Raw genomic sequence first — 26,447 nt, 5'->3', positions numbered from 1 at the left:
TCGAGTTGGTGTTTATTGCTGTAAAATCAAGGCTGAAGTGCTCCTCTCACTGTTTTGGTGAGACAGACTAATGCAACTGCAGTGTTGAAGGACTCTTAAGTGTCTCATTTCCCCAGAAAAACAGTTGACACTCACACTGTCTCATGATGAAATTTGATATCTTAAAGTGATGATTTTTCATTTCTTAGGGAGAAATCGGAGATGTCTTCCATGGATATTTTGGCCGGTTAGCGTGGCTAAAGCAAACCGGTTACTCAGATCAAGTATGAACGTTTATGACAGAAATGTGTCGCCACTCTGGATTCAGTTGTTAACCTTTACACCCCGCAGGGTTTGACTGGAGCAGCAGTTTTCATCCTCTGGGCCGTGACTTTAACTACATGGATATGACTCTTTCCCTCCGCCGAGCTGGCAGGCTGATGCTGCTTTACAAACAGGACACGGGTGGAGTGCGTTGGAGCTCCTCTCAGGGTGGGAATTTGACAAAGCAAGCTTTTGTTAGAAGAGGCGAGGTCAGTGGGATTCTTAGCAGCATGAGGTAGATCAGCTGAGAGGGCTCACTCCTAACATCTCTTGTTTACTCAGAACTTAACATTGAACCTTCATTATCTACCTAACCGCTTGTTTTTCTGTAGCTCGCCGAGCTAAATGGGGACGCAGGAGAAAGAAACATGACCGATGAGTTGAATTCTCTCATTGTTAGGTGACCTGTCACGATGCTAAGGCTAAGTTTGTAAAAGATCAACTGATTTCCACAAGGCAAAAGGTAGAATTTTAAGTACTTATTTGATATTTTAGGCAATTACAACTTTCACATTGGAAAAATAAAAAAGGGGAAGCGAATGTTTGCCCGTCGTCGGTACTTTTTGTAGCTTCTTTGAAGTTCTTGTGGGGGCTTTTGGTCCTTTTTCCTCCTCTATTCATGTGAGCTTGTTGGGCTGTCTGGTATAAACTGATCTTTTAAGGTCTATTTATTAAAGTTTCATTGCTGTGAAGATCTTGAGTGAGCCCAGGATTATTATCTCGTTGCAGTAGTTCGCCTCTTTTTCCTCCTGGTGACTCTTAACACAAAGTTCATATTTGTGTCGGTATCACTGCACAGTTGAGCAGTCCACCATGATTCATTGATCTCATAAATCTTCCTGAAGGTCTCTTTCAGTGACTCGGGGGCTATGGCTAAATACGCCACTTCTTCCTGATGTTTTTGCTCATCTTTTGTGCGCTTTAATAGCCTCAGAGCTGACACGGCGCTGATGTAAATCTAAAAACACACCAGAATGAAGATGTCACTTTCAACGATATTTGATGCAGGAGATATTTACGTCTCACAGCTGATATCTACTGTTTTTCTCCTTGTTTTGTTGTCCCGATGATGCCTGTGAACAAGCTATAGTGCAAACAAACAAAAAGAGAATCCCACTGAGGCTTACTTAAAGTGATTAGATAAGCCTTTACTTTTTGCCGTTACAGTTTGTGCTGGGATAGTGTTCGTCTTTGCCAAGCAGACATCAGCCGAGCAGATGTTAGTTTTCAAGGACGCACGAACCTCCAGGTGAACTCCCTACAGTATGTGCTGGTTTGCAAATCCAGCATAATACAGAGTCCTGTTCTTTACTGTCACAAAGAGGAGTCAGAAATATCCCCGCTCGGTTCCATGAGAGCTGATGTTACTCTCTTTGATTTCAGACTGTTTTGGTATCATTATCAGGAGCTGAGCTCTTAAGAAAAACAGATTAAAGCCCTCTGTTGTCTTGTCACGATAAAGCAACAAACTGACCGTAAAAGGATGAAAGGGAGATGAAGAGTTGAGGAGACCGAAGAGGGGAAGGTAGCGGCAGACGTGTTTTTTGCAGAATTGCTGCGGTGACTTTTCTGGAGAACATGTGATTCTGCCGCTCAGCTTGAGACAGCTGGAGAGCTCATCGCCTCCCTTCGCTCGTTGGGAACATGAAAGGTGCGAGATGCCTAAAAGCTGCAGTGTCTGAGGATGTGGCGAGAGCCAGTAATACCGGGATGATTAGAAATCTAATGATCTTCTTCATGAAAGGCTTTGACAGAGATCACAGCAACCACAGCGTATGAGATGAGCCTGTTTTTTTCCTCCTTTGGATTTCTCAGTTTTACACACACACATTCTCATGTGAACAAAACTGCCATCCACTTCGTTTGTTTCTCTTAGCAAGTTTTAGCCCAGCGGGCTGGTTATGGCTACATCTCTGAGTGTTACAGTCGGTCTTTAAACACATCCTGAAGTAGCCCTGTTGTGGAATCTCCACCTTAAAAACAAGATGAATAGATGAATGAAAGGATAGAAATTGAGTTTGTGCTGAACCAGAACCAGAACCAGCCATCAGCGTCCATCCCTACTTTCACATAGAAGTGATTGAATATTGTTAAATCAGTCTGCATGTTCAGGATGCCAGACTGGCTTTTCCAAGCATCTGTGATTAATTATTGATCTGACACCCAGTGTTAGCACTTTCCTGCAACAACTCCTTCTTTCTTTGCATCTGTTTCTTACATTTTTCTTACATGTGAGCAGCTTATATTGAAACCTTGCAGCAAAACTACACTTTTTTTCTATATGTAGGTTTGTTTTTTGTTGTTAATGTTGTTATAGTAACACATAACGCTTTTGGCTTTGATACCTTGTCTGTATTCACTTCTATGTGCATTTTTCTAGCTCTTTCAGCCTGTTATCAGCTGGTACAAACAGGAAAGTGGACGGAGAGAAAAAGGCAGGACGGGCTGGGGCTCGAACCTGAGCCGACACCCCTACTTACATGTGGATGTAAATATTTTAAATACTGCCTGCTTCTCTGTCACATTTCCAGTCACATGTCGTTCGTTTGAAAGCGTTGCAGGTGCAAGATCTGAAAGATCTGAAATGTAAATCCCTTCCAAATCTTCCAAATACTTGCACGTCAGTTTTTACATCAGTTTTTTAACGTTGTTGTACAAATATTGCATGTAAAGATGTAGTTATTCGTGTTCAGCTGGCGCCACTATTAGTTTGGTTGAATCGGCAGCATCGACTGCCACTTTTTTGTTGCAAAAACTCAACATTTTGGTTAGTTTAAGCTATCTGTTTTCATACAGTTCAACATAAATGATTCTGGTCATGCAAAATTAAAAAAGTTCTCTGAAATGATTGCTTTCAGGCTGTTATTTAACCGTAATTCGCTCAGTTTTAATTGTCACACGAGCCCATGAGTTGAAGCATTAAATGCTGTTGTTCTTGTGTATCAGGACCCGTCTTGCAGTAAACTCTGCTGACTGTTTAACACCACAGTTTCCCTCTGAGTGTTTCTTTGTCTAAAACCCTGCTGGAGTACCTTCTGACCCATTTTTGGTTCCTGACCTGCCAGCTGAGATGCACACACAGCCTGTGGTTACCTTGTTTGTAACCCTCAAAGTGTGTCACCATCTAAGTTCCCATAATACCAGCCTTTACACACCTTTGAACTCGATGTGAGCAGAGGCTGCCTTCGAACCCTGAAGGGAAGCTGTTTCACACATGTTGCTCTTCGCCATATGCTAAATAGGACAGTTTGACGTATTTTGCTGTTAAGCCGGCGATGCATTCAAAAGAAGAAGTGCAGCTGTTACCCTGCTTCCTTTCTAACATGAAGAGATGTTTACGTTGTCGCCTGCCTGTGTGCGTGGCAGGTTTTTGTTGGTGTTGGCAGACTGTGGGAATGGCAGGTGTCATCCGTGCCTTGTTGCAGTAAAGTTTCATGAAGGTCTTTGTAGGTGTGAGGTTGCTGTCCGTGCTGTCGGCAGCATGCTGCTACGATCCGTGACCCCGGCCTGCAAAGTCAGCCTCTCTGAGCTCTGGATATATTGTTGTAGCTCTGTGTGTCTCTGTAGCTAAGCAGCAGTTGGCACACCGCCACGCTGAGCTCTGTGTCATGCTGAGTTGCAAAGGACGACAGCTTAGTCAGGCACAGACTTAAGTTGTATACACACCCATCCATGTGATTCATAAGTCAAATTCCTTTCTTTCCATCCTCAGCCAATTTAATGATCATGTATTCGTTCAAGCAAAAGACACGAGCTGTTTTCAAATAAAGCTGCCAGAGTTTGAACTGGAATTTTGTCCGATTGAAAACATTTTTTACTCGCAAAAGATGCTTTAGGACTTGAGGATAACAGGGTGTGTAGTGTTTTAATGATAAATCAATCACTGTAAATATGTTGTCTGCACTGATTAGCAGTTATGTCCCAGACTAACCCCTCTGATGCAGGAGCCAAAAAAAGACAAAATAAGTTCTCCAGACGCCTAAAATACATTGAAAAAGTTCATGTGCTCTTTGAACACCTAATGTGAGGTTTTTACATTGTTCTCAGCTTCGGAGCATTTTGCATTTCCTTTTAGTTTTGAGCCACATGTGCACTGTTTTCATGAAGTTCTCCAGAGATGTTCTGGAGGGTGAGAAGCTCAGAACATTTGCTCCTAACTTCTTGTGCATCAGTGTGTGAAAACAGCAAATACTCTGGAGCGTTGACATGCATCGACCGCACATGCTGACGAGTTTCTGTTCATCATTCTGCTCTCCACTCGCTTATTGATATTGGAGACACGTCCAAATACACGTGGTACTGAAATCAGCTAGTTCTGAAGCAATGTAAGCAAAAGCACTGGTTTCCATGGCTTACTTTTAGCATCGTGTCCTTCTCTGTGCTTCACCTGGACTCAGCTCTGGAGTATTTCCAGCTGTGAGAGCATGTCTCCAGCAGAGAAGGGAAGAGTGAGGGAAACGTGTGAAAAAGACTGTACGCTTGGACAAAATCGGGACGGGCAAAGAGATTGGTCTATAAATCCAGAAAATAGTTGGCAGATCAAATGTTAATTAAGTTGTTTGTGAGGTTTTGACCTCTTCGAAGCAGCTCTAAGATGGAAAGTTAATTTAGTATTCTGGACTCGTGTTCAATAACAGGACCCACAGCACCCAGACCTATTCATCTCCTTCCTTCAGTGTCTGGCTCCATACATTAAAATCAATTCCTGGCAAGTCAGCCAACAGTTCTCCCGATACGACCGACCGTGCACGCACACACGTGCACATATGAGTGTGCGAACACAGCAAAGATTTTACAAGCTCGTCGTTGAGCACACTGTGTTGTCCGTGCGCTGGTAGTGCTTCATGCATGTGTTGGTAGGTCACTCTTCCTGCGAGGGGGAGCGGCGGCTTCGGGCCTACTTCCAGCTTCATGCTGCATTTGCTGTCAGTGGGGATTCACAGTTGTTCCCACCACCTGCTGAACTCTGCCAGAACGTAGGTAAGATGTTGCTGGAAGAATATTTGGTTTAAACTGCGATTTCTTCGTTCAGTTTCACCTTTTGCGTGATGAACATGACTCATAGCTCAAAGCTTCGCTGCTATCTGTGCATGTTAACAACAGATGAAACTCTGAAAGTGAGTTGAAATTCAGTGTTACTGTCGACACTACCTGGTGTGAGGCTGTGAAACAATTTGATAACATGTAGGCTGTTGGTTAGCAGACAGGATTAGGCCTGTTGATTTTCCAAATGAGGATTCAGGAGCCATCATGAGCCACATTATTGTGTCTTTTATTCTTTATTCTTGCTTGAGACGCATTTTCTGTTGTGGTCGTCAGGCATGAATGTCTCTCCCCCATCTTCTCATGTTCATATACTGAGATATCGGTCATTTTGAAAACATCTTTGGCATGTGTTATGTCTTCTCTCTGTTATAATAAGGGTGTGTTTACATTGTTATCATCATGATAATAATTTGCCAGCCTTTCTCCACCGAGTTTGTGGCCAATGAATGTGAGTAACAGCACGTGACAAAGTGAAGCTCTTTACCTTCACTCGGGTTGTATGAAAGTTCATAAACCTAAAGGCAAAGCTGCGTGCCGTGTGAACACCCTGTTACTACCTTTATTACATAGAAAACTGTGTGTGTGATCAAGGGACCACCAAAAGTCTCATAATATACAGCCTCCACCACTGTGAGGCCACTTTTAGTTAATTAGTTTAATTTAGTACAATAATGCAGATTTTTAATGCAAATTAAATCATGGGAATCTTAACATCAGTCATATTGAAGTTCAGAAAATCTAGGAAACAACCTTTATTCAATATTTGATGGTAATTTTGACAAGGAGGCCTCACGTTTGACCATCAAAAGCTGATCCAGAGGTCAGAAATCATCATGCAGAGTCCTGTTGATTAGACAAAGAGCATTACATGTTAAAATGAAGAAGAAAAGGGGTTTTAGTCACTTCAGAACTGAACCATGCAAACAGTTTTGACATTAAAAGAGACAGAAGACAAGCTGTGTTTTAAACAGACCTCGATGTGAACAAGAAAAGGTGAATACAAATGAAAAAAGCTTCAACTGATAAGCAAAAAAGTCTACTTTTAGTAAGCTTGCTTACTTTGATGCTATTTAGGGGTATTGGAAACAACTTTGTGAATTATCTGCCAAAGATTAAAATGAAGTGACTCACAAGCTGTTTCCGGACTGAGGCGGCAAACAATGAATCCTGACCAGCATCTTTCCAGATTTGATATCCCAGATATCCCCAGAGATTATAGTAATTCCCGTACAGGAGCTCTCTCTGTGTTCCTCTTTTGGTTTCCCACTGGTTTTCAGTTTGGACAACTACTTCTTCTACTGAGCTATAACCACTGCTGCTTTGGATCAGCTTTTCTACAGCATTTAAACCCAGATTGTGCGAGTTTTCCTGTGAATTATGAGGTTTTTTTCGGGTTACAGTCGCTCTACTAGAAGCTTGTCTCAAAATATAAAGTAAAGCTCGGGAACAAGGTTTGTTTTCTCGGTATAGGGACTGTCATGGACGTTTGCATGGATCTTACTCTGCCAACCTGAGGGGTGTCCCTCGTTACCTTCAAGTATCTCCTGGAGACTCATCTGTTCCATGAACGCCTCATCTAACACCTCTAACTCACACTTTGTTTGCACATCGTAACGTGCTCTGTCCTTTAAATAGATGTGGTGCTTAATGCCAGTTTCTTACTGTACTGGAGCTTCAGCGTTGTTCCTCACTGGTTAGTTGCTTTGGATAAAGCATCTGCTGAATGGCTACAGTTATATTTAAGATCGATCTATTCAGACAGCTTAGTAAGGACTTGCAAATCCTCGACAAACGCCTTTGGTGTTGAACAGTGCCTCTGTTTGAGGCTATATGTTTGATGTATTTACTTGGAAGCCCCCTGAATGAACTCATCCCACTCAGTCTGATGGGACTGCATCAGCCTTCCTGCCCCCACCCATCCTCACCCATCCTCACCCATCATCAAAACACTGTGCGTCCCACACTTTATTCTTCTGTGGTTTTTCACCCTCTCAGCAGATAGGCACCCTGGGAATGATTGGAGAAATATTCAGCTTCAAATGAGGCGCGTTGCCTGGAAGTGAAATAATGGTGTTATTGTTGGGAAAGCCATCTTGTGATGTGCACAATACATTCCACTTTTATAAAACTTTTGAGTGGGATTGTGGCAGATTTGCACTTAAACTTAAACCCATGGTGATCTGCTTCAGCTTGCTGTGACAGGAAGTCCGTCCTCTCCTTTTTCTCATACGTTCCCGTTTCTCTTATTTCCTGCGTGTATAGAAAGCTGTGTAAATGCTTACCTCAGAGGATGACTCAGAAAACAATAGCCACCCACCTCACTCAGCAAAAAAAGAAAGCTTATTAATTTCCGACCATAGTTGTTTCTTTGATTTGAGGATGTGAAGATTTACTTGAAACTTCTTGGGAAAGCTTTGAGAGGGTGAAACGTTTCCCTGCCCGATATGCTTGATATTGAAAAACACACTGCGTGGGGTAGTGATACGTTTGTTTCTGCATTAAGGAGTTGCACACAGGGAAAAAAGCCCACCCCTAACCACGGATGAGCAGTTGTATTTCTGTAAGTAGTTAGCTAACATTTCCTATCCTTATGGGGCACTCAGATACCTTTTTGTCATATTTGATCAAATGTTTCCATTACAATAATACACAGCACAGACGATCTGTGAAGGGATTCGGTTGCTCTGGCTCATCCTTGTGCCCCCAGCCGGGGTTACGAGCGTGTTCGTGCATGGCAAAGCTGAGGCACAGCAGAGAGGGATGGGGGGAAACCTTGTTTTTAAGCTTACCAAGTAGTGTTTTAATTGATGGCAGCTTCTGTGGGCAAAGATGTCATACTTGTTAGCCAAGTTGAGCTAACATCAGCAGTACTAGCACCTGCAGCCTCATGCCAATATTGAACGTTAGTAGTCATTGCTGCGTTTGAGTGGTTTAATCGAGTTTATACAGGCTACACCTACAGGGTGTCATACTCGTCATTTGACCCAGTTTACTTGTTAAATCAGTGGGGTGTTAACAAGAAGAAGACAGCGAGCCTCCAGTCTGCTCGGGACACTGTCGAGGTACATTAGCAGCGTATTAAGAAGTTATTAAGGTGCAATTTTTCACTTTTAAGACAACAAGGCAGTGGTTTATCCTTCTTTGTGACATCTGTAAGATGGAACAGTGGAAACGCAGCTGAGTTTGTACATCCACTTTGGTTGTTGTAAGTAATTGTGGGTACGTTTGGCTTAAATTAGATATCTGGAAACCTAATGTTAGGGCATGTGAATCCAGTCTCTTTCTTTTAGGGCAGTTGGTGTAAACACATTAATCTTTGTGTTAATCCTTTCTTTGCCACTCTGCAGGGCGGGCCAAGCGACACTGCGAGAGGCGGGCACATGAGGTATGAAAGGGTGGAGCTGAGGATCAGCTGACCCCTCCCCTTCCATCTCCTCCTTTCCTAGTGCTCCAGTGGATCGGCACCTCTCCCCCCTCCCTCCCCCTCCTGTTCCCTTCCTGCCCCCCGTCACCCTGTTGGGTCTTACTCGTCGTTCCTTTCCTCCTCCTCCAAACCTCAGTCAGCGGTGCTCAATGTACTCCCCGGAGCAGGAAAACATCTCCACCACCGCCTCCACCAAAGTGCCAGTGAAGTATGGAGAGCTCATTGTGCTGGGGTAGGCATCCACAAATCAACTCATCATCACACACAGATCACAGTTCTCCTACTTAGGGATTTACATCAGTTACAATGGGAATATTTCAACATCTTCTAAAAGCCCAAATACATTTCGAGGGTCAGCACCACCATCTGCTTCTCACATAGTTATTAAGGATCAGGTGGGAGGAGCTGGAGCCTGAGATGCTCTAATTCTAATTAAGTCTTTTGTAATAATGATTCAATGATGTTATTGTGTCTGTGAATTTAGCTGTTTAGATGGAGCACAGATTCACATGGAGCCAGTACAACATGCAGGTTATTTCAAACTCATCATTTCTTCAAAAAGCAACAAAAGTAAATCATTTGAATAAAAATTACCTTTCATAGACCAGCTGCTCAGTTAATCAGCAGATTAAAACAACTTTTAGTTGCAGCCATGCTGCTTTTATTTGTCACTTTTAGCTCAAACAGTTAGTTTAGTGCTTTGCTGTTTGTCATGTTTGTACTTTGACGTGTGAATAATAGATAAAAATAAGGTTTTTCTTTGATTGATATTTAATTAAATCGAGATTGTAGATGTGTCTGAGGAGTCAGGATCATTGTCTTGGCCACTCTTTGTTGAGCCCTTTGTCTTGGTTGCGTTTTGCCGTGTTTGGCGTTGTCTGTGGGTGTCGGCTGATCATGGTTAGGTGCTCACATTTGTTGGAAGTGTACAGAGGCAGAACAGGGGTGTGGTAGCAGGTGATGCACCTCTGAGATCATCACTCAGCTGAAATGGTGACAGGCGTAGTCACCCCTCTGATTGTGTTATAATTAAAAGCGCACACTGGTACGTGCAGGTAAGAGTCTTGTATATGTGCCATAGTGAACTGAGCCATCCCTTACCCTGCATATCATGTTGATTTGTAATTGAATTCAGTTCAAGTGGGTGGATCTAATATAGAAATATACCAAATATAGCCACAGCTTCGTGTGGTTTTCTGTGATGTATATGAATTTACTGCTTTGGCCTCTGTGACTTCCTACAAATATGCTGAATTGTTTACCTCCTGGTTGCTTGCTGATGAATATGGAGGCTGATCAAACTTTATCAAAAGATAAAGAGGAAGACTCACAATCAGGTCCTTCCAAACACCCGGAGACACATATAATAAGACAGGTGCCATTGCACATTGTTTATCTAAAATGTTTTATCTCCATTTTCACTACTTCCTTTTTAGACATTTAAGTTTAGGCATAAAGAGGGATATGTAACCAGTATTTATGCTTTGATGGTGTCACATCAGGCAGCGACTGGCTAACACCATATTTAATCAGTTGTTTGGCAGAGGCTTGGAAATATGCATCTTCTAACTGCACAGATCGAGCCAAACCTGCTTAAAACGTGTCACATATTACTTCAGTGTTCTTCTGGTTGACTGAAGTCGTTACGCACAGTAAAGAAGCATTAAATGCAGGAATGATTTATCTTTGTTGACTCTGGTAAACAGCCTAAATTACCCCGACAGTCTGAACAATTTGTGTACATTTGACATCACTCTGCATTGTTGTTTTGTTCACACTGTTTACCAAAGATGGTTCATTATAATTTAGCAGATAACCATAGCTTTAGAACAATGACAGGGGTGGTGATAGATGGTGGAAAAAAAGCTATTAATGTGACAAAAGACCATGCCTCCCAGAGGAATAAATACGGTAAGATTTAAAGGCGCTTTAATGGGTTTGGTAACCTGAAGATGTTTTCCAAATGACTGAGTTCAAGCCTCTCACTGATTCAGCTGAAGGGTTGACAACAAGAAACCCAACTGGAATGTTTGGAAGCAGCATAAACACTGCAGATATTTTTGTCCAGTTGCATGGGGTCAGGCACTTAGAACGGAGTGTTTTTGCACTAGGAGATTATCCATGTTGCAAGATGAGATCAGTTTTGGCCGACAGCAGCGGCGGATATCATCTCAAACACCTCGGCTTTCACTTTCTCTCGGCGTTTTATTTGAGTCAAGTTCTCAGCTGAAGGAAAAACCCCTCACTCCACCCTGCACCTTCAGCACAGAAGCCTTATAAGAGCATGCACACACAGACTAACGCACGCTTTCTCAAATAACAACAGACACAGACGGACTTCCTCTATCTGTCTGTCTCCTGTTTATTCCCAAAAGGCTGTTCCCCATACCAGCCCTTTCCACAGAGGAATGCAGATCTCAGAAAGACTCCTTACAAGCACACGAACACTTTTCATGTCTCACACAGTTGGTGTCGCAGCTGACTCACACGGTTTGTTGTTCTGGGTTGCACTGGAACGCTATTGTCAGGGAGATGACTGTGGAAATTTTCCCTAGTGGAAAAAACACATTAAGCAGTGAACGCAGTTCCATGCCTTTACAAGGGAGAACCCCAGTTTTCCGTTTGCTGTGCTTTTTCCGCTCGTAGTTTATGATTCTAGGTCAGGCCATCCTTTTCTAAAGGTCGACAGGGGCACTTTTTGCTCTGTGACAGGAGGCGTCACACGCTGAGCTACAAGAAAAGGCTGCTCTTTAAACCTTTAAAGGGTTCAACTGAAGCTCTGAGAGTCAAGCGCCTAACCCTGACCTTTGTTCTTTGACCCTCCACAGGAAAGTGAATACATCCCCATGGCACGGTCACTGTGCAAGACAACCTGTTTGCATCCATTAACCTGTTTTGTCTGTAACATAAAACCTTAGTGGAAACAACTTTATTGACCTCTCTGACATTGACACAAAGTCTTAATGGGTGCAGTGACGTTTGTTCTGCACTGCTGTTAAGGTAATACTGGCGGTAACATATTAGGTAAAATTTGCTCTTATAAGCAGATAAAAGCTATGTTTGCATTAAACACGACACACATTTATTTATTAAACATTTGCTGAAAAAATAAATCAATTAATGCATCATTTTCATGGATATTTGCTGGTTTGGAGTCTTCTTCCTGGTCCTTGTAAGCACATTTTTGATTAGCAGAAACAGCCCACATGGCAGTATTGCACATGTTTGCATCTTTTGCCCACACAAGCACAGAACAAACAAAACAGTCACCCACCCACAAAAGCATTTAAACTCTCACAACTGATTTATTGAAAGCAATTGTGGGAGCACAGACTTGTTTAAAAGTGAAGTGCAGCGAACTGATGTGACCTGTTGCGTCATGCCAAGCCCGGATGTCCACTTTTGTTATGGTTTGTTTCAGTTTGCTCAGTCATGGCGGGGGTAAAGGACAGTTGCACCACATTTCTTAGAAACCAGTGTGGAAGATTATCGTGTCTTTGCTCATTAAATAGCTCAGCTGAAGTAAACTCACCCCATTTCTTCCTCTGATTTTCACTCCCATGTGATCAGGAACAGACATATGCATGCAAATGGAGCAACACACTGTTAACACTCTGACCTCCTCGCTAACCCCAGAGTAAAGGTAATAACCTTACCTGTGATGTAGGAAAGTCCCATCATCTGTTGGGCATTTTACAGCATGTGTTTTTAATCTTTCAGACAGGTGTGACATGACTAAATCCACCTCTTTCTGTTTGCATTTTCATTGTAATTCTGTGTCCACAGGCATGTTTATGCAGATGTGTTTTATCATCTGAGGGGGGTGAATCCTCACCTATGTTACAGCAGTGCAGGATACTCTTCATTCCAGATTAGTGACATAACTATTGTGTCGCTATGAGAGGTTGGAGCACCTGTCTAAGACATTTTGATGACTTTTCATGCATCGTATGTTTTAAAAAGGACAAACTTACATAAAGCAGCGTCTTCCTCTGCAGCTTGGGAATAAAAACAGGGTGTGACAGTAATTATCTGTCTTCACGTCAGTTGTGGTAGCTTGTTGCTGCTCACCGGGCTCCAGTTTTATTAGTATTTAATCAGCAAGCAAACAAACTTGTTCTTAATTGTTGGGAGTGAAGAATTCAGTCTGTGTCTGTATGTTTGAGGCTAACTTTTCCCTCACTCTTCCGTCTGCCTGGCTGTGTGAGCACTCTACACACTCATGAACACACACTGACTTGCTGCTAACCTTTGGCCTCTCAGCCTTCGTTTTGGGAATATTTGGATACATGTATGTGCACGCACGCAGTTCTGCTCCACATGGGAAACTTTGATTTTGAACTGCCTGCAACTCTTTGAGCTCTCTCCGGCAGACCGCCCTGCCCCCTGTGTGGATACGGGATAAACTTCACCATGGTTACGCTCTTGCCATGGTTACTCTGCCCAAACGTTGCTGTGGCTCTGTTCTCTCACCATGGTTACGTCCAAACCCTCCCAGCGTTGTTTGATCCCAGCAGCTCTGCCCTCCCAGAGAAACATTCAGCCACGGGCTGGGTGTCCCTACAACATGCCTGTGCTGTCGTTACTGGACTCGGTGGAGAGGGTGGGTTTGTTTCAGGAGCCGTTTTGAGTGGTCAAAGACACGTTCCAGCTGCTGTACTGAGCTCTTATTCTCTCTGTCTTACGCTCTTTTATTCCTTACGTTAGGAAGTCACTTTTATGAGGTTTTACTTGGTGTAGACTCCTCTGCTTTCACGTGCCTTTAGTATGTCTCTGCTTATATTCTGTAGAATTTGGTCAACTGGGGCTGTTTTATGAATAAATTAGATTAGATTAGATTAGATTAGATTTATACAGCAGGACCTTGTTCTTGTACATTTTTATTGCATGATTATTTGTTTCCCTGCATCATTGCTGTTGTTCCATTGACCTAAATCTGAATTCTTAATATGTGGAAAAGTTCTAAAGCTTTTGAAACTTTTGGATAAGTTGTTCTTAATTCTGTAAACATCTTGATAATCTGCATTTGTTTGGAACGACTAGCTCCACAATCACCTTTTTTTAAATTATTATTGCAAAAAGTGACCGTATATACAGTGCAATGAAAATGGAAAAGTGCACCGTGAAGGACAGTTTTGAGTGTATGAATTTTATCCTTGAACAGATGGACTGTATGTTTAAAAACAAGTAAAACAATAAAAGATAAAAGAAAGTTTGTCATTGGAAACTGATCATTAACTATGAAAATATTAATGACAGTTATTATACTGCTACTAATAATGATAATATTAGATTAAAATAGTATTAGTCAGTATGAACAATAATAATATCCTTATTCCAAATAAATGAGTAAAGGTTCATTATTAATGTGTCCCTGCCATCCTCCCCCCTGTTTAAGGCCTGATGTGCAGTGTGGACTCATCCATGAGGATCTTAGACTATCACACAGTTAATGGTGTTGGTCAGTCAATCATGATCCCTAACAGGAGGTCAACAGGCCTCTGCAGGTTTTCAGCACTGAATGTATCATCTAAATGTGTGTATTTCAGTTTTTAGTCAGCTTTAGTCTTAGGCTGAGTTATCACATCACGTTAATTTAGTTTGACAGTGATCGTTTATCTGTGAAGTCAGAGGAGTGGTAACTTCTGTGCTCAAGCAGCGAGCAGAGTTCATCTGAAACATGTGTATGAAATGAAGAATAAGAGAGACTCAGCGGGCTTCACTAGATGGAACATGTCTGGTCGATGGCGATGATGAATGTTTTCTTGCTTTAGGATGTTAAGAGAGACACAGTCACAGAGTCTCCATTCTGTCGGAGGGAACGCCTCTGTTTATTCTCCCTTCCTCAGCCGTGCATCGGGCTAAATGAGTCTCTGTGTGTGTTTATTTTCTCAGCCTTTTAGGGGTTGTGTTTGGAGGGCTTTGTTGTTTGTGTGGACATGATGTGCTTTTGTTAAACAGCATGTATGAAAAGTATAGGCTGCAGTTTGTGTGTGTCTTTAAGAGTGCACAGAAAGGGCCTCAAGCATTTTCCACGTTGACTGTTTTCCCAGTGTATGTAGACAATAATGCCCTATTGTTCCGCATTTGCACATGTGCTTATGTTTGTGCGTGCACGCGCGCATGTGTGTGTATGTGCAGGTACAATGGCTCTCTGCCCAATGGGGACCGAGGCCGACGCAAAAGCCGCTTCGCACTTTGTAAGAGACCGAAGTCCAACGGGGTGAAGCCCAGTACAGTTCACATCGCCTGCTCTCCACAAGCAGCCAAGGTACACGCACACACACATGCACACACACACACACACACACACACAAATACATAACACTGTATTGTTCAGACATCATCGTTTTAAAAAACTGAGGACATTAAATCCCCGTCTTCAGCAGATTCCAACATTTTCTCAGCAGAAATCACGGCTTGTGTTTCATGGCTCCAGTGTAGCATTTATAAACATAGTTGTAAAACTTTCGATAATAACAGTTAGAATAGGAGTGTGATTTTGTTTCCCTGACAGCATAAAATAAAACGCATCCAGGTCTGTGCATTTGGCTTCTCCTCCAAAGGCATTCAGCACACTCCTGGCATGAGTCACACCTGCACCCCATCATGAGGACGGAAAAAGGAAAAAGCTTCATAAAATGTCTCTGAGTTAGCAGAAAAATTAAAACAAGCAGGTACAAGGCTTTGTGGAGGTCTGAAAAGGCGTTTTAGCACAGCGTTTAACTGGAACACGCTGAAGATTTTATGATCGAAACAAATGTTTGAGCGATCCAGTGAAAGGTAACGGAGCGTTTTCTTACAAAAATCCTTGGAAGCACATGTTCCCATCATAAGTTACAAGAAATCTGTTAAAGTGTGTTTTTCTGGTTTAACATCTGTGCCTAATATGCCGTCTGTGGACACACTTTCACCACCTTACTCACACAAACTCAGGCTTTAAGCTGCTGTAGCTTAAATAATCTGGAGGAGTGATTGTTCTTTTCTGTCCCGTGGGTGGTCCCTACTGACCCAAAAGGTCCAGTTAATGACTAAATAACTGAAACCTTCACCCACCCCACCTCCTCTCTGAGTATCCGTTGCTCTCGGTAAGGATCACTGAGCACATGTCAGAGGTGTTTTTTCCATTAAAACTGTGGTTTCTGAGCATTCAAAGAGTCTGTACTTATGCTTTGTTCCTCCTTCCTTCTGTCCCACCAGGCCATAAGCAACAAAGACCAGCACAGCATCTCTTACACTCTGTCCCGAGCCCAGACGGTGGTGGTGGAGTACACCCATGACAGCAATACAGACATGTTCCAGGTAACGAGCCGCTGCTTTTACCACCGAGCCTGGAGTTTTACAGCCAATTTACAGCCCGTATTTTTTCCACTTCACTCGTACGTAGAGGCTTTAAAACGCGAGATTCAAGATCAAGATGTGAGACGCACTGACAGGTGCAATGATGCTCTTTGAAAAAGGGAAAATTATGGTCGTGGTTTGACCCGCGAATCACCAAAAGTCAGCTGTTGGACCACAGTTTCTTTCTCGAAAAGTAAAGCAAGAAGGATGTCGGCGTCTTTCAGTTTTTCCCATCATCAGAGTGTTCCAGTCGTAGTAATATCAAACCTCCCATTCACATCCCCAAATTACAGAAGAAAGGGCATCGACTGCTACTGTCTCACACGATCTTTAACCATTTTGTTCCAAACCTTTAAAACTGCAGATGAGAAAACCCCTGAAGTCCTGAAGCCTTCAGCCTTAAAGCTTCACAGGGATGGTTTCAGAGCATCTACAGAACATTGTGAAGCACGATAAAGCACATCCCGAGCAGAGGAGGATACAGATTCTTATATCCGTTCACTGTTAAATAAAGTTAAATATAAACATTCCAAACACAACAAAGTCAGAAGAAAAGGACAATAACTAAGGAATAAATAAGGAATATTCCACATCTTCTGGCCTTAAACGTGAGCACATGAAGCGTTAAGCATGTAAAACATTCTTCCTTGGCATGAGCAAAATAGTTTCTCGCTGGATTGTTGAATTTATTCACGCAGCATTTCTCCAAAGTCATCTTGTTCTTTGCTCGACTAACATTACCCCGCTGGGAGGCTGTGCTTTGCAGTGATTATGACGCAGTGGTGATGCGGGCCGCTGTCGGGGGCAGAAACGTACCTGTTATCACAGCAGAGAACATCCTCAAGGTTATTTAGCTGTTACACGATAAACATGTGAACAAACTTCATGAGATTTAATCGCTCTTTTTTCAGTTTTCCACCCCTTTCTTCCCTGATGTATTTCTTATTTTTAATGGATTCTATGTTCTCTGCCCGTGTCTCTGACAGATTATTATGTTGTCTCATAACCGAGCATCGTATCTGACTAATCTTTCCATGTCTCGTCACCAGATCGGTCGATCCACAGAGAGTCCAATAGACTTCGTCGTGACGGACACAGTGGCCGGCAGCCAGAGTAACGCAGACACCCAGTCGGTTCAGAGCACCATCTCCCGCTTCGCCTGCCGCATCATGTGCCAGCGCACGCCGCCTTACACAGCTCGCATCTATGCCGCAGGCTTTGACTCCTCCAAGAACATCTTCCTGGGGGTGAGCAGGGTTTCATCTCGTGCTTCAGACACGTTTCAGCGAAGGGGAATGAGAAAAATACACAAATAAGAGGAGAATTATCACTGCATTTGTCATTCAATGCCGGAGACAAACATTTATCCTGATTTGTCAGCAGAGGACTACAGCTGTCAGGGTGCCTGTGGCAGCAGCACTGAACCCAAGTGTTCAAGACAATAACACGAGCTGATGACACCTGATGATTTATATTAGTTTTTTTTTATTTAACATGCTGCATGTATTTTCACCGTCCACTTCACACTGTTCTCTGTTCAAACCAGGAGAAAGCTGCAAAGTGGAAGACGTCTGATGGTCAAATGGACGGGCTGACCACCAACGGCGTGCTGGTGATGCATCCTCGTCACGGCTTCACGCAGGACTCCAAACCGGGCGTCTGGAGGGAGATCTCAGTCTGCGGGAACGTCTTCACCCTGCGAGAGACCCGCTCCGCTCAGCAGCGGGGAAAGATGGTGAGGAAATACCTACTAAGCACGGACATTTTTCCGTCTTTTGGAGGTCAACGCTCCATCGTGTTGGCCGCTGAGTCGCTTCCTTTGTCTGTGTGGAGCAGGTGGGTTACAGGGAGTTTTCATCAGTGGCCTGCTGTGGGTTTAAATCGATGCTCTGAGAGCGCCACATCGAGCTGAAACTTGTCGTGAAGCCTAAAGACGCCACAGATACGAGTTTCTTTACGGTCTTTTTAAGAGAGCTTGAAATCAGCAAATCTTCCCAGTTTTATTTCCTCCTCATACGTTCCCTCACACCATCTTGCATATTTTCACACTCTCGTACCAGACTGAGGCCAGTTGAACCTTAGCGCCACCAGGAGGTTATCGGGATGTCATCTCCATGGCAACTGTGTGTAACAAGACCTTGTAAGGGATCTTCCAGCTGATGCCACGGTCTCTCAGCCAATCGCAGGACTCTGGCTGCCCACACGAGGCGTTTTTCTAACTGGATTAGGACTCCGGCAGCGTGTTTAATTAGGTCTCTGTTTTCCTCCTCCTCCACAACATTTACATCATCAACGCGGGCGCTCAGTCAGCATGGCGGCAGTTGTAATAATCCGTCTCTATCTGGTCTTCCACCTGTTCTCATGTCTCTGCAGCGCAGCACAAATTAACAGCTCTCCTATCTCCACCTGCCCTTTACCGTCCACAGAGTGCCTTATCTTCCACTGTAGAGACTCCTCATTACTTCACAGTGGATTGGCAGTTTGAACTGTCAGCTGTTGGTAATCAGCTATTTTCATTATGTGCGGTGACGGAACATAATGAGGTTTAATTGTCAGACTAAATGCACACAGGAGAGGTTACCTCACAGTGCGGCCTTTTGTCACTGCTAATGATGATGCCGTCTTCCACAGAGCTAATATTTGAGCAGGAAATTTACGCTTTATCGTCTCGCGATGACTCCTTCAAAAAGGTGTTTCTGAAAAACTAAACAGAACACAGAAAATTCGACTTCACAGCTGTGGACTACGTTGGCTGCAACAACAAGCAAAGCACATGAGGCAGTTTGGTAGGAGTGTGCTGTCCAGATGTCCCAGATGTGTGAGAAAAACATCTAAAACTATCAGCAGAGGCAGGTGTTGGTCATGATCCTCAGCTTTCTGTCGATGTAATTCTTCCCAAAGTCAACCCAGCGAGGAGACATCCGTATGCTCAGATCTGATTTCAGTGTGAACCGTCCTGATCCGACCCTCCTGAGACGTCACTAAATACAGGAATTTTCCCCCCAAATGCTTATTTATTAAGTGCAGCACCTCACTCGTCTTCCACTGGCTCACGTCTGTGCTTGAATTCGAGGTCGCATTGAAAAGAATCCGATCCGTGTCCGTTCACACTGTCATGAAACACATTTAACATGCAGTCTGTTGTAACTCCAGTTCAGTAAGGAAAGGGAAAGAGGCTGATTGGCTGGGAGAGAAAGGAAACAGGAAGAGCATTGGACTAAAGCAGTGACATTAATGTGGAAAGTTTTGACAGCGTGGGAAACGGTCCTCATAGAAATTTGACTGAAGCTTCGTTTCTATGAGTGTGTCTTCCTCCTCATTCTAAGCCTAATCGGGCCTGAACTAACGAATTTGGCGTAGGAATTTTTTTTTGGTTGCGTGAACATTCCCTGGAAGCTTGTTTGCATGTTTTGGTTCCCTTAATGTTCTCCAAACACAACCTTACCTTGGCAGGACGTTCCCCTTTTTGTTTTATGAATGCTCCCTCGGCTCTACATCACTGTCCTTTTTTGGAAAACCTTATGATGGCGGTAGATAAAGCGATAAAAAACATAAAAACATTTCCTTCCCCTTATGACTTCTGTCTTAAAAAGAACAAAGAAATGTCTGTATATTTCTAAAAGACTATGAGGAGCTAATAGCTTCTGTCCTCCATAATGAAGCCGTTTTGAATATAATGGCCCAACACTTGAACTCATCAACCTCTGTGTAACGTTCAAGGAACTTTCCTTCATTGTTGTACTCGAAAGAACCAAAATGCAACCTATTAGAAATGTGTCAGATCAACATTAGGAGGTTAATATCAATTGATCGTTCTTGTGCTTGCTGGGAAGTATGTTAGTTATAGCAATTTTTACTTTGATTTCAATCTATGTAGCTGCTCCCATTTCATTGTTATTATCTAAGTCAGTGGTGGATGATTAGCATCAGTAGAGACGAATTCTCACTGTATTAACTTGCCTTCAACATTATATTCCAGCAGTTCGTGATAAATAACAGAGAGCACATATTTCATGGTTAAAAACAGCACAATTCATCAACATCACATACTCACTGGGAACATGACGCTTCAGTCCCTGTAAGTACGGTCCCTTTGAGGGAAAATGGGAGTGAAAGCCTGAAGCAGGTGATGCTAACGCAGATAAGAATGGGCCTTATCACCTAAATCCCAGCTAATGTTTGGAACATGTCAAATAAGCCCCTTTTCCACTGGCTTCCAGTGAGGAAAAGTGCTGCTGAACAGTTCGCATTTTGTCTTATTTACTTTGGGAATGTTTTATCCCCATTTAGCCGGTTTTAGGGCAGAATTCCCTGAAATTGACCTTGTAGTTCTGTTTGATTTGAACTACATCAAGTTATTCCCCTCCACTGCAGTCAGCAGACAGACTCTTGTTACAGTTCGATAGCACAGTCATGTCGAGGATGTTTCTCCACTCTGTTATCTCTGTGAGCCTAACTCCTTCCTTCTGTATCTGTGTGTGAGTTAACCAGAGTTTGATGGATCTCTAACTTGTTGGGTGAGATGAGGATTTAGGCTAAAAACATCAGAAGAATGCTTTTGTTTTAGATTATTTGCTTTATAACGTGAGGAAAAGGTAAAGTTTTTAGACTATGTAAGCCTCGCCAGCTGGTTGCTTTTCTACAGTTTGACACAACATTCATTCTGTCATAATTAAATATATTTTACAGCAGCAGACACACACACACACACACACTCACACACACTCTCCCAGCGGTTATTAGTGAGTCTCCTGCGAGTGACTTTTAAGACAGATAATAAATGAGCAGAGTACAGTTTCTGACCTCCTGCCGTGTTTAATACAAGCTTTTGAAGTGATAAATGATCTGCTTCAGTTAAATTGAATAAAACCGTGAGTGGAAGTGGGAGTGTGTCGATGTTTACATGGATTCAGATCATCAAAGACAAACGGTCATCTGGCTCCAGGTTGATAATTAGAGATCAGCTGAAAAGCACGAAGACAATTCAACAACCAAGCACGACACTTGACTCTTCCCCGCTCCAGTTGAGCAGTGGAAAGACGGCGGCTGTGAACGTATGAAAAGGGCATCGCAGACACATGTGCCCGGCGAACATTCCCAGCCCACGTGAAGCTTATAAACTGTCACCAGGAAGAAGCGTCAGCCAGCAGCAGCCGCTGAAGTGACCTCGACACCAGCCTCAAAGCAACGCCTGGAAGCTGCTTCTCGTATCTCTTTCATGTCATAAAGATCACCTTTTATGAGTCTTAGGTCTTTCCCTTCTTCTCCATCCTGTTTTTCCCTCCCTGATGTCCCCTGGTTATCTAAAGATGGAATTTCCCACTGAGGGCTTCTTTTAAGATTCCCAGCGCCTGCCTGCTGCCGTCATTTCAGTTTCCTCATGTCATGCTGCCTCCAGCTGCCAGCCTCCTGCCTCCACCCTGACACACACACACACACACACCCACACACATCTGTCTGATGGGGTGATGTCCGTGTTCCACTGCCACCTGCTGGCCTTGGGGCGGTACTGCACACCTCTGTGTTTCACATTAAAATCTGTCTCCGATCTGCTCTTATGAGCATCTTTGTGGACTGAGCGTTGATATCAACTATAAACATTTGTAATATTTCTTGAAAACTATAATATTACTGTAAATTTGTGCACTCATGATCCTCAAGGGCTGAGCCCACATGATCTGACTTTTGTTTATTATTATTATCCCTCGAGACAGAGTAGAAAGTGGTGTTCCCTTGCAGCTGTGACTGAGGACAGTCTGGGAAGTTTCTGCTACAAGTGCAGTTCTTATTTACTGATTTATGGCCATTTTTGACTAAAATCTACACATTTTTTTGATGTAATTAAAGCTGTCCTTAGAAAACTTCAGATCACACCCTCAGATGTTCTTTATCCACGACCTGACTGGTCGTACGAGAGCATCCTCAATGAAAGACGTGATGCTGATATTCAGAGTTTGGAAAGGAGTTGGGGTGGAGGTAGTTGTCAGGCGGCTTTTAGAGGAGACAGCAAAGACTGAGGACTCTGTTAGATTTACCAGCTGAGTGCTTGGACTGATCAGCTGATGTGTGACGACGCAATAAGCCTAAACTGACGCTGCGATCAGTTTGAAAAGCTGAACTTTTGACTTCACTGTTTCATAATTTAACCAACAAGTTGATCTTTTTCACATTAAATGACCTCTGCTGCCGCCTCTTTGTGTTCCAGGTGGAGACTGAGAGTCAGGAGCTCGTCGACGGCTCGCTCATAGACCTCTGCGGCGCCACTCTGCTGTGGCGCACTGCCGAGGGCCTGTCGCGCACCCCCACCCTCAAACACCTGGAGGCGCTGCGGCAGGAGATCAACGCGGCCCGGCCGCAGTGTCCCGTGGGCTTTAACACTTTGGCCTTCCCCTCCATGCGTCGCAAGGACACGCCAGACGAGAAGCAGCCGTGGGTCTACCTCCAGTGTGGCCACGTGCACGGTTACCACAACTGGGGCAACCACCGCGAGGAAAGGGAGGGCCGGGAGGGCCGGAGCAGGGAGTGCCCCATGTGCCGAGCTAAAGGGCCGTACGTGCCCCTGTGGCTGGGCTGCGAGGCGGGTTTCTACGTGGACGCGGCGCCGCCCACTCACGCCTTCCACCCCTGCGGCCACGTCTGTTCAGAGAAGACGGCGGCCTTCTGGAGTCAGATCCCGCTTCCGCACGGCACTCACACCTTCCACGCCGCCTGCCCCTTCTGTGCGCAGCAGCTCAGCGGCGAGCAGGGCTTCATCAGACTCATCTTCCAGGGACCCCTCGACTAGCAGGGGAAACTTCCCAGCATGCTTTGGAGGAGGCAGGGCGAGGAGGGAAACAGAGACCTGCTCAGATTTGGGTTTTTTTCTGGGCTTTTTTTGCCTCTTTCTCATTTTTAAGTGACCTTTGTATTGCTTTTTCATGAATGACAACAAAGATTTCTATATTTTCATGAGAAACCAGAGACACAAAAACCAAACAAAGAACACTGCTGGGTACACTTTGTTTCTTGGAGAGAACTTTCAACAGTATTTATCTAAATTACTTACATACCGCAGTGCAAACATACGGTTTTTATTCATGCATTTGTTGCAATATACATCTGTGTACATCTCTTAGAGCTTATTTAAACAAAGATGTTTATTTATGGCCCAGGACCATCGCTTCATCCTTTATCTGTCAGGTATTTCTAACTTCAATGATATTTAGTGTTTTCATTTGAAAATTCAGTATATTGTTAATCAGACATAAAGTTTTAGGTGTGTTCTGTGTCTTCCCCTCTGAAAGCCATTTGTCGTATTTATACACCCCGTCCCTCCTCCGTGTGGGTTCACGCTGTGTGTTAACTCTTGAGCTGCCCTTCCTTCTCATCAGACTTTTCACATTCAGAGCAATAGATTTGCAGCACGAGACCTCCTCGAGCATTATGGGATCCTTCACGGCGTCTTCGTGAACACCGTCTGCCTGAACGACCGCTCCCTCCCTTTAAAGAGTGAGTCTTTCTGATCACCCGTTAGCCATGTTCACGGAGCGTAGCTCACGCCCCACACCTTGTTTATCTGTCACAGTAAAGTGGAGACAGACTCTCAGACAGGAAATCTCGGTACCGATAAAGGAATACAGACGATGTGGACTGTATCCTGTTAGTCTGCTTGGTTGCTGTGATGTTTGGGGCTTCGATGGTGTTCGCTCTTTTGTCAGACACAGTATTCTGATCAGTATTAATGTCACCTCTGAGGTAAGTAACATGTGCACTTGCTCGTATTTAAGACTGATTTTGGTGTCTCCCTGACTTACTGTGCGGTTGAGAATGTTTCATGTGTTTTTTTTTTAACCACATTTACAACGATATGAAGTGCAAAGTGAGACATTTAAAAGTCGTTTTCTCTTTATCTCAACTGAGTCGTCACAGCACAGGAAGTCCCGTCCATCTCACATTAACAGCCACACTTATAGATAAAAAACAACTGTAGCTGCTGGACTCAGGTTTGACACACACACACACACAGACACACAGACCGCTTCAACCTACAATATTCTCCTTAGAGATGTGCATTCACTCATCAGGGCTTTGAGTTAATTTGTGCTTTCATCAACAGTCTCAGTGTTGCTCCCCATGAGCATTTTAGGGACATTGAGCTCTACAGTGTGATTACAAAATATCAAGGCTGCCTGTTCTTACTTCTGTTGAATAAAAACTATGAAAAGAAATGTTGGGATTTCCCTCAATTTCAGTGGGAGAAGTCGTTCCATTGAGAGCATTTTGATTTATTAGCTAACAGTTTATGCCCTGCAAAGCAGAGACTGTGCAGTTTGTTGTCTATGCATTGACCCCCAGGCTACCTGAGGACCCAAATATGGAAGATTTTATACTTATGCACAAACAAATTATGGTCATAGCTACATCACAAGCACTGGTTAAGTGAATAGCATCTGATTTCAGTTCATTTTGTCTGCTGGGAAACGTCTCGCTACTTGCACACTGACTCGTAGAGAGAAAATAACAAGCTCAGAGAAGGCAGTCTTGATGTTTTGCTTTTCATGTGAAAGCACACATTGTGCCAGACTCCTGCTACACATCAGTGTGATTCATCCAAACGAGACACACCTGAACTGTAGAAACCTCCCATCAGCGAAGCAGCTTTACTGATCAGTCACTTCCACGCCGCTCCCGCAGAGCTTCAGGTCAACGTGAGATCTGAACGCGCTCACACCTGAAGGTAGAAGTAATGTGTGTGTATGTGAGAAAGAAAGATTGTAATTTATGTGTTGATTGTATGTGTGCAGTTCGTGTTCATTTGTCCACTCTGTAGCTCTCAAGATAAGTTGTATCCTCAGACTGCGACACACTAACTCACCTCAGGGAGAAAACTATGACCTGTGCACATACTCGCACTCACTGCTACGGTCATCTGAGGATACCTCACCAGTAAACAACAAACATTCGTGCTCTGCCTCTCCTTCACCCAGTCTTGTTTGGTTTTGTTTCATGGACTCTGTGTGATTAAAGGGCTTCCCTTCGTCTCTGTACTGTTATCTCAGCCCTGTTTTTACACAAACAACCGTGTGTAATCCCGCCGCCCTCCACGCACTCTTCTTCTTCTTCAGTCTTTGTGCTTGTAAAAGGCAAAAGCAAAGAATGTTTTCAGCAAACACTTTTTTGTAACAACTTTAAACAATAAAGTGTAAAAGTGACACATTTTGCTGTTTGGGGTTTCATTTTTTTACTGAGTATTGCTCACAGCCACACAGCACCACTGCTGTGTTGGTGTGTAGAAAAATAAGCCCAGGTTCACTTGCATTTTCTAATGAAGTCCGTTTAGTTAAATTTGTTCCTGTAACTTCTTTTATGTGATATAAATTTTATAATTAAATCACACTGGCCTCAGGTTACATGTATTTGAGTGAAGTCTAATTTGTCAAAAAAATGTTCTGTTACTGCCAAACTTTTATTTTATTTTTGTCACTACAACTGGAAATTAAACTCAATCCTCTGAAATGTTACTATTTTCATCATACAAAAGCATATGTGGAAGATTCACCACCTCAAATCAACAAAAGCCCAGTTAGCTCTGTAAGCTAAAGCCCAATTAGCCCTGTACACTAAGGCTAAATTAGCTTTACATACTAAAAATCGCTTAGCTTTGTAAGCTAAAGCTCAATTAGCCAAGTATACTAAAGCTAATTAACTCTGTAAATTAAAACTTGTTTAGCTGTATAAACTCAAGTTAATTTGGCTCCATATGCTAAAAATCTGTTAGCTCTGTAAGCTAAAGCCCACGTAGCTCTGCATGCTAAAGAGCAAGGAGGCTCTCTAAACTAAAACATAGCTCGCTCTGTAAACCAAAAATATGCTACAGCATGATGGGTACAAAACAGGCTGATTTTTAGTGGATGGTTGGATTTATAATACACCTCTCCATACACATTCTTCATTGATCACTCATAAAATTAGCAACTAGAGCAGCCTCTATATTTCTCAAAGCTCATATGCCTCATTCTGTACAGTGATGAGCATTTTAGATCAGTTTTTAGTGCAAGCTTATGTCTTATCAGGGTAAAACCTGAGATTCCCTTTACACCTATAGAGATACACCTATGTTTTGTGTCTAGTTTTGAAAGCTTAACATGAAAATAAGGAAATTATGTTTCCAGGGTGGCTCGTTTCCAACTAAAAGTTGGTCCATATACAAATGAACCAAAACACAAAAATAATTTGCATACCATGTTAACACTGTTGCATAAGGTGATACCAAAGCGTGTTTTCTTTTATGTTTGGCTATTCTAGGGCTGGGTAAATCTGCAAAGAACCATCATGACATGGGTTGAGGTTGCAG

General features: G+C 43.2%; 1 protein-coding gene across 3 annotated transcripts in view; it reads left to right on the top strand.

The window, feature by feature from the left end:
* Positions 1 to 25,305, top strand: part of peli1b (pellino E3 ubiquitin protein ligase 1b) — a 38,566-nt gene extending 13,261 nt beyond the window's left edge. For 2 of the 3 annotated variants that reach the window (XM_072390602.1, XM_072390603.1), the window contains exons 2-7: positions 8,697 to 9,005; positions 14,915 to 15,044; positions 15,974 to 16,075; positions 17,164 to 17,361; positions 17,661 to 17,849; positions 22,320 to 25,305. In XM_072390602.1, coding sequence (XP_072246703.1) covers positions 8,923 to 9,005; positions 14,915 to 15,044; positions 15,974 to 16,075; positions 17,164 to 17,361; positions 17,661 to 17,849; positions 22,320 to 22,898 — 1,281 coding nt within the window. In that variant the 5' untranslated portion in view covers positions 8,697 to 8,922 and the 3' untranslated portion in view covers positions 22,899 to 25,305. Of the gene's footprint in view, positions 1 to 1,816; positions 1,955 to 8,696; positions 9,006 to 14,914; positions 15,045 to 15,973; positions 16,076 to 17,163; positions 17,362 to 17,660; positions 17,850 to 22,319 lie in introns of those variants that run through there. The other variant, XM_072390604.1, reaches the window with a different exon arrangement.
* The last annotated feature ends 1,142 nt before the right edge of the window (positions 25,306 to 26,447 follow it).

Source organism: Leuresthes tenuis, unplaced genomic scaffold, assembly GCF_036924035.1.
Source record: "Leuresthes tenuis unplaced genomic scaffold, fLeuTen1.0.hap1 SCAF_8, whole genome shotgun sequence".
Classification (NCBI taxonomy): Eukaryota; Metazoa; Chordata; class Actinopteri; order Atheriniformes; family Atherinopsidae; genus Leuresthes; species Leuresthes tenuis.
Note: the sequence above shows the minus strand (reverse complement) of the source record. Positions and strands in the feature narration are given on the sequence as shown.